The sequence below is a fragment of the Aulonocara stuartgranti genome (assembly GCF_965226115.1).
Source record: "Aulonocara stuartgranti genome assembly, chromosome: 15".
Taxonomy (NCBI): Eukaryota; Metazoa; Chordata; class Actinopteri; order Cichliformes; family Cichlidae; genus Aulonocara; species Aulonocara stuartgranti.
The window spans coordinates 10,911,350-10,923,969 of NC_138951.1; the positions used below are offsets into that span (position 1 = coordinate 10,911,350).

Below are 12,620 nucleotides of genomic sequence, written 5' to 3' on the forward strand. Positions count from 1 at the left end.
TTTTTATACAGATTACGTTTTTGTTTTGTTTTCACAAAGGAGGCCTTGCATGCTTCGGCAAGGCAATAATAAACTGTATACTACGTCTATCATGACACTGTAGCTTCATAAAAGAAGAGTCTGGATGCTGAACTGGCCTTTCGTCGAGCTTTTTAGAATTTGCTTTCTATAGGCTCCGGTAAGGAGAGCGCGCAAGAACCTGCAGGAGGCTCGATGAGAGAGAGACGGAGACGTGCAAAGTCTCTCTCTCTCTCTCCCTCCCGCCCGTGACGTTACTCCGTTTTAAAGCCACCCTCGATCGTCCCCTCCGGTCCTCCTCCTCCGTCTCGCATTCACCTTCCTCACCGAGCTCAACATCAGCCAATGCTTCACGGCACTCCTACCCTGCGTGTCTATCCCATGCGTGGGAAGCACAGCAAAAACGAGGGCTTCACTTGAGTGAGTGAAAAGAAGAGATCGACGGAAAAGCGGGAATCGTTTCATCAGTTTTCATTGCTGAGTTTTTCGGAGGAAGCGGCTCCTGATATTAGCGAGAATCTCTGGTTTTTATCACGGTGGTAAGTATTCTTAACTTTTTAGAAAAAAAATCGTAGTATCGAAAGAAAAACAGGTTTATAGACTGTTTATTTGATAAGACTGATTTTATAAACGGCGTTTGTCTCTTTAGAGTTTTATGTGGTAAGAGCTGCTGTGATTTCAGGACCACGGAGAGCTCTCAGGGCACCTTTAGTGGAACTTTCAAAAGGAAAATCTGCCCACAGCTATTTTCTATTCATTTATAAATTAATATTATACTACTACTTGATTTTAACAGATCTCTGAATACTGGACATTGGATCATTCAAAGTTATTACTGATTCTATATATTAATTTTTATGTCTATATTATGCATTTGATATGTGAAAACAAATAGAAATTGTATGCTAGAAGACAGCAAGAATTGTTCTTGTTTCCCTTAGAGAAGGTTTAAGCTTTGTAAGTAATTTTTTGTAAGTTATTTTTCAAAGTTACTTGAAAACTTACTACTCCACCTTGCTGTCTCATAACAAGACTTGTCCTTTGGTCTCCTCATATAATTCAAGCTAAAAGGCACATTCACCTTGAAAAAGACCCTTTTTAATTAACAAAGCAATCTTCTTGTTCCCCTGCTGCCAACAGGACAGAGAGACGGCATCGTGGAGCTATGAATGAGTCGCTGGTGGTGAACGACTCTTCTGCGACTCCTGCATCAGGAGAAGCTCTCCCGTGGATAGAGGCTGAGTCTTCGGACCGGAACGGCAGCCTGGAATTCTCCACCGCCGCATTAGATTTCCCTATCAACCCATGGGACATCATGCTCTGTATGTCAGGCACCGTGATCGCCTGTGAGAACGCCATAGTGGTAGCAATCATCTTCTACACGCCCACGCTGAGGACTCCCATGTTTGTGCTGATCGGGAGCCTGGCCACAGCCGACCTGCTGGCCGGCATGGGATTAATTCTGAACTTTGTGTTTCAGTATGTGATCTCCTCTGAGACTATCAGCCTTATCACTGTAGGCTTTTTAGTGGCCTCCTTCACTGCATCCATCAGCAGCCTCTTAGCCATTACGGTAGACCGCTACTTCTCCCTCTACAATGCCCTGACATACTTCTCAGAGAAGACACTGCAGTACGTTCACTTGATGTTAGTGGGCACCTGGGGGGTGTCTCTGTTCCTGGGCTTGCTGCCGGTGCTCGGCTGGAACTGCCTGGGCGAGCCGGCCTCCTGCAGCATTGTCCGCCCTCTGACCCGGAGCAACGTCATGCTCTTGGCCACCTCCTTCTTTGCCATCTTTGTGCTTATGCTGACCCTTTACTTCAAGATCTGCAAGATCGTGTGCCACCACGCCCACCAGATCGCCCTCCAACAGCACTTTTTTGCCACTTCGCATTATGTCGCCACCAAGAAAGGGGTGTCCACTTTGGCCATCATCTTGGGGACTTTTGGTGCCAGCTGGCTTCCCTTTGCCATCTACTGTCTCGTGGGTGAGAGGGAGTATCCGTCAGTGTACACCTATGCTACACTGCTGCCGGCCACCTACAACTCCATGATCAACCCCATCATCTACGCCTACAGAAACGCCGAGATCCAGCGCTCCATCTACATGCTTCTCTGTGGCTGCTTTCAAGCCAAGGGAGCTTATCGGTCCAGGTCACCAAGTGAGGTCTAAAAAAGGTGCTACAGCTTGCTGCGTGTGTGTGTGTGTGTGTGTGTGTGTGTGTGTGTGTGTGTGTGTGTGTGTGTGTGTGAGAGAGAGAGAGAGAGAGAGAGAGAAAGAGAGAGAGCATGCATGTGTGTGCGTTAATGGCCGAGCAAAAAGACAAACCCAGTAATCATCGACAATCTGCTTACAGTTGACAGTGAATGCTTTAAAAAACAAAAAACAAAGCAGGCGTGATGTTCGGAATGCGTCTCTCATGCATACTGTGTCTGCACTTTATTAGCCTATGTCTCAACACAAGTTAGGGGGAGAGTTTGGAAATGCTGTGAACAAGAAACTTGTTTTTTTTGTTTTTTGTTTTGTTTTGTTTTTTAAAAAAGACAAAGCAAACCTGTGAATGTACTTAAGTGGAAAAAATAGGAATGGAAATCTTGCACTTTATTCAATGTTTTTTTTCAAATGCCAAAGCAGTATTGTATAGCCCTTAATGTGTTTAAGCATTTGAACCTGTGAGTAACCTTGTGCCATTTTTCTATTTTGTATTGTACTGTCTTTGATGTCCATTTTGTACAAGAGGAATAAAGGGATAAAATCAAGTGGTGGCTCAAGTATGTGATCCATATTGCTGCACTTTCTGTGTGTGTGTGTGTGTGTGTGTGTGTGTGTGTGTGTGTGTGTGTGTATTACACACAATGTTTTCTTTTCTTTTAGTTTTTTACATCCTAGTACCATCCAAGTACCTTGTTCTAGTTCAAACCTAGACACATATGATTGCTTGCTCAGTTTTTGCGTGTCATACAGGGAGTGCAGAATTATTAGGCAACTTGTATTTTTGAGGAATAATTTTATTATTGAACAACAACCATGTTCTTAATGAACCCAAAAAACTCATTAATATCAAAGCTGAATGTTTTTGGAAGTAGTTTTTAGTTTGGTTTTAGTTTTAGCTATTTTAGGGGGATATCTGTGTGTGCAGGTGACTATTACTGTGCATAATTATTAGGCAACTTAACAAAAAACAAATATATACCCATTTCAATTATTTATTTTCACCAGTGACACCAATATAACATCTCCACATTCACAAATATACATTTCTGACATTCAAAAACAAAACAAAAACAAATCAGCGACCAATATAGCCACCTTTCTTTGCAAGGACACTCAAAAGCCTGCCATCCATGGATTCTGTCAGTGTTTTGATCTGTTCACCATCAACATTGCGTGCAGCAGCAACCACAGCCTCCCAGACACTGTTCAGAGAGGTGTACTGTTTTCCCTCCTTGTAAATCTCACATTTGATGATGGACCACAGGTTCTCAATGGGGTTCAGATCAGGTGAACAAGGTGGCCATGTCATTAGTTTTTCTTCTTTTATACCCTTTCTTGCCAGCCACGCTGTGGAGTACTTGGACGCGTGTGATGGAGCATTGTCCTGCATGAAAATCATGTTTTTCTTGAAGGATGCAGACTTCTTCCTGTACCACTGCTTGAAGAAGGTGTCTTCCAGAAACTGGCAGTAGGACTGGGAGTTGAGCTTGACTCCATCCTCAACCCGAAAAGGCCCCACAAGCTCATCTTTGATGATACCAGCCCAAACCAGTACTCCACCTCCACCTTGCTGGCGTCTGAGTCGGACTGGAGCTCTCTGCCCTTTACCAATCCAGCCACGGGCCCATCCATCTGGCCCATCAAGACTCACTCTCATTTCATCAGTCCATAAAACCTTAGAAAAACCAGTCTTGAGATATTTCTTGGCCCAGTCTTGACGTTTCAGCTTGTGTGTCTTGTTCAGTGGTGGTCGTCTTTCAGCCTTTCTTACCTTGGCCATGTCTCTGAGTATTGCACACCTTGTGCTTTTGGGCACTCCAGTGATGTTGCAGCTCTGAAATATGGCCAAACTGGTGGCAAGTGGCATCTTGGCAGCTGCACGCTTGACTTTTCTCAGTTCATGGGCAGTTATTTGGCGCCTTGGTTTTTCCACACGCTTCTTGCGACCCTGTTGACTATTTTGAATGAAACGCTTGATTGTTCGATGATCACGCTTCAGAAGCTTTGCAATTTTGAGACTGCTGCATCCCTCTGCAAGATATCTCACTATTTTTGACTTTTCTGAGCCTGTCAAGTCCTTCTTTTGACCCATTTTGCCAAAGGAAAGGACGTTGCCTAATAATTATGCACACCTGATATAGGGTGTTGATGTCATTAGACCACACCCCTTCTCATTACAGAGATGCACATCACCTAATATGCTTAATTGGTAGTAGGCTTTCGAGCCTATACAGCTTGGAGTAAGACAACATGCATGAAGAGGATGATGTGGACAAAATACTCATTTGCCTAATAATTCTGCACTCCCTGTATATGTGTGCTTGTGAGTGGTTAAGAAAAACCCAGAGGTACCACAAACGTGTAAAAACATGAGCCACGTGATCTTGGCTACTTAGCTGTGATTGCCTCCCCTCCAGCTTTAGCAGGTGAGACATAAGGCTGCGGAAGTCAAATCAGCATTTCTTTCACGTAATTTACTAACCCCTACGTAACATTCGCAGCCACTGCTGGCCTTGGTATGCGTTCGCATTGAAAATATATGATGCACTCTGTCTTGGTAGCGCAGGAAATGAGAAAGGTTGTCTGGACCTTATCTTGCTTCATCCCATCGACATCTCTAGTTATGATTCAAGAGTAGAGCAGCTGAATGCACGTGTACGGGTGTGTGACAAAGTGAGAAGAATGATCATAATGGGTCCGTGTCACCTGTTAAACACAAAGTAAACCCGGCAGCCTGCGGAGCGACTGATGCAGCCGTTTATCTGCCGTGGTTTTCAGAGCCTCGCAGGAATGAAGATAACTTTGTAGACCAGGAAACTTAAGCTTTTCTCCTCTCCTTCAATAACTTCTTCTTCCACATCCTGCTTTTACACAATACTTCACATTCCTTACTTTTTCTTAATTGAAAATACAGCATATACAGCTTGCAATACCCAGCTTTAACCTAGGTGAAAGCTACTTTGATGACTGCATCATTAGTTCTTTAAAATGAAATTACTGAGCATTGAAACACTATTTAATTACTGAGAACAAACCTACATGCACAGTTAAATCTTTAATAAATTCAAAAATACAAGCTCTAATTGATGCTGACCAGCATGCCAGTAAAATGAAATGATTGGAAGCTCTAGAACTGACTCGATAATTGTAAGCGCTGTATCTTTGCAACTAACTTGTACCTGCAGAAGATGCTTGAAATCTCAAAAGCTTCATGTCAGGCTGAGCCTCTCCTGTCGAGAGACCTCGGACAACTTTATCACATCAGTGGCACTGAGGTGCAATCTAATCTGTGCAATCTGCACGGAGCCTTTCTTAGTAGGGGTTTGTCCTCAACACATGTCATCCCAAGTGAACATTTCTCTGTGTGCCCCTTAAGCCTGCTCCTCTGGAAACTGCAGAATCTAATGGTAGTGCCTTTTCCTAAGATATACTTTATATACACAACTCCCTGTGAGTAATGTATAGTATATCTTTCATCTTCATGGATGTTGGCCTCTGTGCTTTAGAGTCTCCTGTTGTTGGCAGAGGCATTCATAGAAGCCATTTACTGCTTTTGCTGATCTTCTCCAAGAAGTCCACATACAGCCCACTAAATAAAGTCACTGTTCCCACCGCAGCTAAATTCTGTTTCGTGATGAAACACTTAAACACCCACATTGCAGATAAATCGTTGCAGCATCAGCTCAGTTTAATTATTCGGTTCTGCAGTAGTCGTGGTAACCAGCATGTCCGAGAAGGCCACTGAGCAGGTGGGCCTATTCAGGTCACACTTTGGGAAGCGCTTCTCATACCTCATTGAAACTAAAAACCAGTCATTCTGCAGCTCGTGCAGCTAGTTTTAAACCATCATGGTACTCGAAAACTGCAGAAAAAACAGAAATGTGTTGAGGATATTGCGAGCTCAGAGCCTGCAATAGGGTGAGAGGCAGGGTACGCCCTGGACAGGTCACTATTGTCTCACAGGGCTAATACAAACAACTATTCACACCTATTGGCACTTTAACTGCATGTCTTTGGACTGTGGGAGGAAGCCAGATTACCCAGAGAGAACCCACACAGGCACAGGGAGAACATGCAAACTCCAGATGGTGGATCTGAACCCAGGAACTACTTGTTGTGAGGCAAAGAGTGATAACCACTGCCCACCTTTGCAACAGGAAGTCATTAATTCAGTAAATTTTTTTCCAGACAGAATTTGTTTGACTTTTTTTTGTTCTCGTTGTTGTGTTTTTAAATGTCTGCACCAGATAATACATATTTTAGTCGTCAAATTATGCGTGAACTTTGAATTTAGTTGCATATTTTAGACTACACTGGCAAAGGTCGGGAGTAGAAACATTCTCTGTACTGTTCTTTCATTTTTAATTAATTCTTTTAAGCAAATAGCACACAGTTGTTTTTCTCGTCCAGTTTTAATTTCAGCCAAGTGAAAAGTGTTTTTTTCACTCCCACTTTTATTCGTCAGTTTAGTTTCAGTTGATGACAACCTTAACAGTTTCTGAGAGATCTGTGATCATCATGAGCTTTGGATTTCTCCCAAAGGACACGATAGTATCCGAGGAAATTCCAACTAAATCCATCTTCGTTTTTTCTTGTTTTTAGGTTTCTATCCTTCCCTCCATCTTTTCTGCTCTTGATTCGCTGATAGCAGTCTGATTGGTGCATACGCAGCCTATTCTTTATACTTGTTTAAGAGAAAAAACAGCTCTGCATGGAACAAGTAGTTGCTTTTACAGAGTATTTTCTTGCAAGCTAAATTTCGACACAGACTTAGACTTGCTTGCCATTTCTGCTGGCATTCACAAGTACTGTAAGTGTGCTACTGTTCCTGCCTCTTACTTTGTCCCAATAATAGCTCTTACACAACAACACCACAAAGGTCAGTGTGTTTGCTCCTCGTAAAAGCTATCAACTTTATCAGTCACCACTCTGAAAGCAGTGGAGCCTTCAGTCAGTTTAGGGCTGATCACAAAGTGGGGTAAAGGTGAAGGATGCTGAGGGCCGCTAATGCGCTGCATGAAGAAGACTGGCCGCTTTGAGAGCAGGAGATGTTTGTTCAACTTGTTTTTTTTTCTGCCTTAACAGATGTTGCTTTCGGTCACTCACCAAATCAGGCAACCACCTGTTTGTTCGCAGGGCTTAGAAAGTAAACCTGTGGCAACAGTCTAAAAGTGCTCATGTACTTTTTAGGCCTTCGATTTCTAAAATGTTACATTTCTAAGATCCAGCTCACAGGCTACATTAAATCTCTTGGAAAGAGATTCGGATTTCTCCACTGTTTCTTCTCTTTCTTCTTTCTTTTTTTTTGGGGGGGGGGGTTCATTTTTGTAAAAACCGTGAAGTGATTCCAGTGTGTTTTGGACGGGTAGTTTGCATTAGTTGTTATATAGATTTATTCTTCCTGTCATGGTGCAAAGAATATGTGTTTATCAAGTTATTTTCTTAAATGTAATTTTTAATGTTCCACTTGCAACAACCTACTGGTATCAATCATATTTAACACGGCACATTCAGATCACTCCTTCAAACCTGTGGATAAACTGGTGGATTTCACTTTCTTGTGTTTATTTTAACCAAAGAAATCATTCTGTCATCGTGCACTTTACTTGTCTTCTGTCAAGTTCAGTTTTTTTTAAATGCAATGGATTTTGTCTTCTAAAGCTTTTGATGTCTTTCATAGGTTTATGTGACTAATGATGACGTCCTGCTCTTACACTGACATCTCTTTGAGCTTCATGTTTAAAATTACATTAAAAAGCATACAAATTCAACACAATTAACTACATATATTATGTCTGCTTCATTTGGAATGATTGAAGAAATGGATAACTCTCACTGCCATGAAACTGCTGCTCGGTCATTTCTCCAATTGATTTTGATCTGCTGAACATAGGTGACGTAAAGGTCTGTTACCCCCAAAGTTGCTGTAAAATGTACTGAATTTAACTTCTGCACTTCAATCACATAAAAATTGTTAGATTTAAAATACACTGTGTTGGTGTGTTTACGGACCTAACTGTAGTGCTTGTCATTACAACGGGCAGATCATGCAGTGTGAAAAAAAACAACCATATTTTTATTAATTAAAAGTCAATCAATACTTGGTATAACCACCTTTATTCTTCAACACAGCATGAACTCTCTTTGGCAAGCTTCCTTGCAATTTCTTTAAATTCAGAAATACATCTCCAGATTCCTTGAGGTCTACTTTGGATGTCGGCCACCTTTCTCAATCAGACATGTTCCAGTTGGTATTGTATCGTGGACCAAATCCTGATTGGCTCCTTAAAAGCAAAATCTAAAGAAATGAGTTGTGACTCAAGACTTCTGCACAACACCGTGAAAGTGCACTGAAATTCACCCACGGCCCTTCACTTAAATATTACATCCATTAGACCCAATACAGGATAGCAGAAGTGCTTGAATTATGTAATGCTTGATCCGTGCAGACCTGCGCACAAGTCCACAGTTGAATGATTCCATCACTAATAACATTAATTACAGCAGTGTAGCAAATGCTCTCCACAGAAACACCACCGTTACTGAGTTAGCCATTAGCTTGATGGAAAATGCTTTAGTACTATTGATTGTGTAATCACGCAAACTTTTCCACCTTTCTTCTCTCAGGGTTGTCTTTTCATATTTAGATGAAAGTGATGCTGTAAGAATGGTTGACAGACAGCAAAAAGTGTCAGTAACATGTTATCTTATTCTCCAATGTGAGCTTGGTGATAATCCAATAATGGTGATTGTTAGACGCACGTGCAAACATGTTACCTGGGTAAGCAAAGACAATCCCATCCCAGCTAGATGAAAGTTTTCTTTAAAATAAAGTACACGCCACTTGTGTTTTTGTGAACGCAATTGTCATGGCTAAATTACCAGATTGCCTGTGGGCGACTGTACATGTGCAGTATGTATGCTGTCTGTAGTCTCTGCTGTAGATTGTCCATGCGTGTTCGATGAAGGATTATAAATGGATGAGAGTGCGTTCAGGAAAGAGACGCCAGCCCTAAAGCTCTTCCTTCTCAGAATAACACTACGTGACGTGTTGAGTGTAACTAAGGGACATTTTTCAAGGTACAATGAGCTCAGTAGTAAGTGTTGTGGACACTCAGCAACTGTTTGACATTTAAGCTTTGTACCTGCGGCACCTAACAATGTTTGCTCTAGAAGTTAAACACATAAAAAGGACCGAATGTCCCCTATGAATAGATGATCCTTGCAATATTTATAGATAGAGTAGATCCCATTTTAGAGAGTCGAATGTTTTTCGCCTGATTGAAGTATGATCATGTGATTGGTTTTAAAGTTTGATCACAGCTTTTTGCAGAGTTGACTGTTACTGCATATACAGCAGCTGTCTGAAGCACATAAACAACAACGTGCAGATTTCTCTGTATATCAGTGTGCTGCCTCTAAAGTGATATGCGTTACACGGCTGCAAGAGCGCACAGTAAACAAATCACTGCATGATCAATTTGGTTTCAATTCCAGGAAACGCTTTTGCATACGGATGAACAATCTTTGCTTAACTTCAGCAAAAAACAGCCATTTTTAATGTGTCCATTAAATGCGGAAACATTCTTAGCGTATTATCTAACTCGATTACTGTAACAGAAAAATAATAAACCATCGAATAATTAACATTTTCAGGCTCTACTGGTTTTCCATGATGGATAATTTTGCTGGTTCTCCATAACCTTGATAACAAGCTACTGCTTGAGTATTTGGAGAATTATAGTAGATGTCTTTGAAGTATTTGAAAACACTGAAGACTGATTAGTTGAGCCATCAGCCTTTCTTTAGCTTTTCTGTAGAAAGGAGTTAAGAAAACATTTAAATTCTTAAAATAGTTCCTTAAAATAAAGTAACAAGAGGAAGTGTTGCAGTTAATGATCCGGTGACTGCAGCTGTGCAGCAATTTCTGTGTGCTTGCAGGCACTGATACTGCTGGTAGCAAGCCAGTGCTGTCCAACTTGTGACAGCAGGAAGATGGAGCTGTCAGGCAGGGGGAGAAGAGGGAAACCACAGAGGAGGTTCATAGATTTAGTGGAGGAGGACAGAGGGGTGAGAGAGGGGCATGCTATGGATAGGGTGAGATGCAGGAAGATGGTACTTTATGGTGATGTCTAAAGGAAGCAGTCGAAAGAAAAGATGAAGTATTCAGATTGGATCGCGTGTGGTATAAGATCTACTGTACAATACAGACATGGTAGTGTTAATAATTCCACATGGTCAGTGCCAGTTTCTTGGAGGAGATCATCGTGTAAGCTGAGGCGCTGTATATGTTTGTAATTTACTGTTGAGGAGGAAAAACAGAAGGAGGGGAGTGTGTTTGTGTGCATGAAGCAACTAATAAAAAATCAAACACCTTATGGCTATAACTCAATTCCCACTAAAGCTTCATTTCCGCAGCCAGATCAAATTGACCGAAACATTATCTCAGTGATTTTGATCAATTATGTAAACATGCCAGGGGCTCAGCTATGTTCTGAACTGGATATGTATGGTATAAATAGGTAATTTTACAATTCATTACAGTGGTTCAAGCAAGGTGAGGAAGTATAATGCGGGGGAAAGACTTTAATGCGCTGCAGGTCAACTTGTCCTCAAGATATAAAGCCAAATAATGAGGTAGCTCACACTTCTACGGATGATTGTGTGGTTTTTGGATGTGGTGACACTGCAGGCACTTCTGTCTTTGGATCCAGCTCTCATTTACTCACACCTTTCATCCTGACCCATTACCTCCCATCAACTCACCGTGTATGATGCTCATGTCCTCTTCCTCACACCGAGTGAACCCTCCTACCCCAGAGTAACCATCACAGCCTTACAGCTTAACGCTTCAAAGACACTGTTGTGACACACGCTACCTCCCCAGCACGACACGATTACGCCCGTCATCGTCCTGACTTTAATATTTACCTGCCTCAGGTCTCATCTTCTTTTTCAGCATGAACTAATTACTAATTAGGTGATATGTCACCACTATGAGCACAGCAATGATGACTAACAGAGAAAATAAGTATGGAGGGGATTTATTTAGCCATGCAGATGTAGATTTCAGGAATAAGACATAGTCTTTTCCAGACATGATGACTCAACCCGTAATGATTAGCTGCTTTTAAGGATGGCAATTTACAAGAAATATGCTTTGGATGCTTTTATGCATCATTCAGGACTTGTTTAATATATCAATCCATCCAGTAATTCAATGCAGTTTGATTTGTAATGCCATCAAATTTCAGAAGAAAGTGTAAAAAAATGGCATTTGTAACATTAATTAAGTCAGGAGTGCAAGAACTGGCTCCCTGCTGAGTCTCCAAGTAGATGTGTTGTAAAGTGAGAAAAACTGCAGGAGGAGCAGAGTGAGAAGAAGGCCTCAATTTTTGGACAGAAGAGTGACTGAATCTAGACGCACTGCTTCAAATTGTTCAAATCACCTTTATTTTTTAATTAAGATATCTCAGGTTGTTCATAATCTATTTAATAATCAGTTTTTTGAATACTTTTACATTTTTACACTGAAATAAATAAATAAATAAACGGGGGTGTTTGTTTTTGCCCAGCCCACTTGAAGTTGAATTGGGCACAGATGTGCATTTGAGCTTTGGAAATAATTTGCATGTAAAACATCATTGTCTAATAAAACGTGATGCTTTGGTATAGATTTAACAACTCTACCATCTCTGCATTAGGCTTTGCTTTGATAAGCTCTCGTGTTGAAGGGTGAAATATTAGGCTTTTTCTCTTATCTTCTCTCATATACTTACTGTTAATATAGTGGACGCCTGTATTAAACATGGCTAATGTTTCAAATAATGAGGAGTGTATGTGCAAGTAATCCTTGTGTGCCGAGAATTCTTGGCTTCGGGCTGTTTTTAATGTTGTCGGCTGCTATCAGTGAGAGCAGATATCCTTAACATAGTAACATGGTCATCTCAGGCACCAAGCAGCAGCTCCTTCAACCTGCTGTTCAAACCTTCTGCTTGTAAGAGGAACTATAGATGCCTGTTTCAAAAAGCAGGTGAAATAAGGGGCTGAGTGTCTGCAATGTGGCCAATATAAAATAAACAATGAACATTTTTGCAAAGTGAGTACTTTTATATTTTAATACTATAATAAAGAAAACTAGCTAACATGTTTAAATGTAGGTGTGGATGTGAGTCTGTCGAGTAAAATGTAAACAGACTTTAGGTGAGCTGACCAAAAGGGACAGCGTCCAAAAAAACTTATGTAATGACATCTGACCCGGGTGGAGATGCTGGGCCTTCACTGCAGCTCAAACATCGTTCTGTGTTAGAAACAAAAGAATTCAAAGTGACATCTGGCATTTTCATGCTCAAACAGACCTCTTTTTTTCAGTTATTTCATTGTTTTT

At 41.2% G+C, this 12,620-nt stretch overlaps 1 protein-coding gene across 1 annotated transcript; it reads left to right on the plus strand.

Moving 5' to 3' along the window:
• Positions 1–422: 422 nt before the first annotated feature.
• gpr6 (G protein-coupled receptor 6) lies at positions 423–2,700 on the plus strand. The gene is made up of 2 exons (XM_082506220.1): positions 423–557; positions 1,159–2,700. The coding sequence occupies exon 2, from the start codon at positions 1,184–1,186 to the stop codon at positions 2,189–2,191; it is 1,008 nt and encodes a 335-aa protein (XP_082362346.1). The 5' UTR covers positions 423–557; positions 1,159–1,183; the 3' UTR covers positions 2,192–2,700.
• The last annotated feature ends 9,920 nt before the right edge of the window (positions 2,701–12,620 follow it).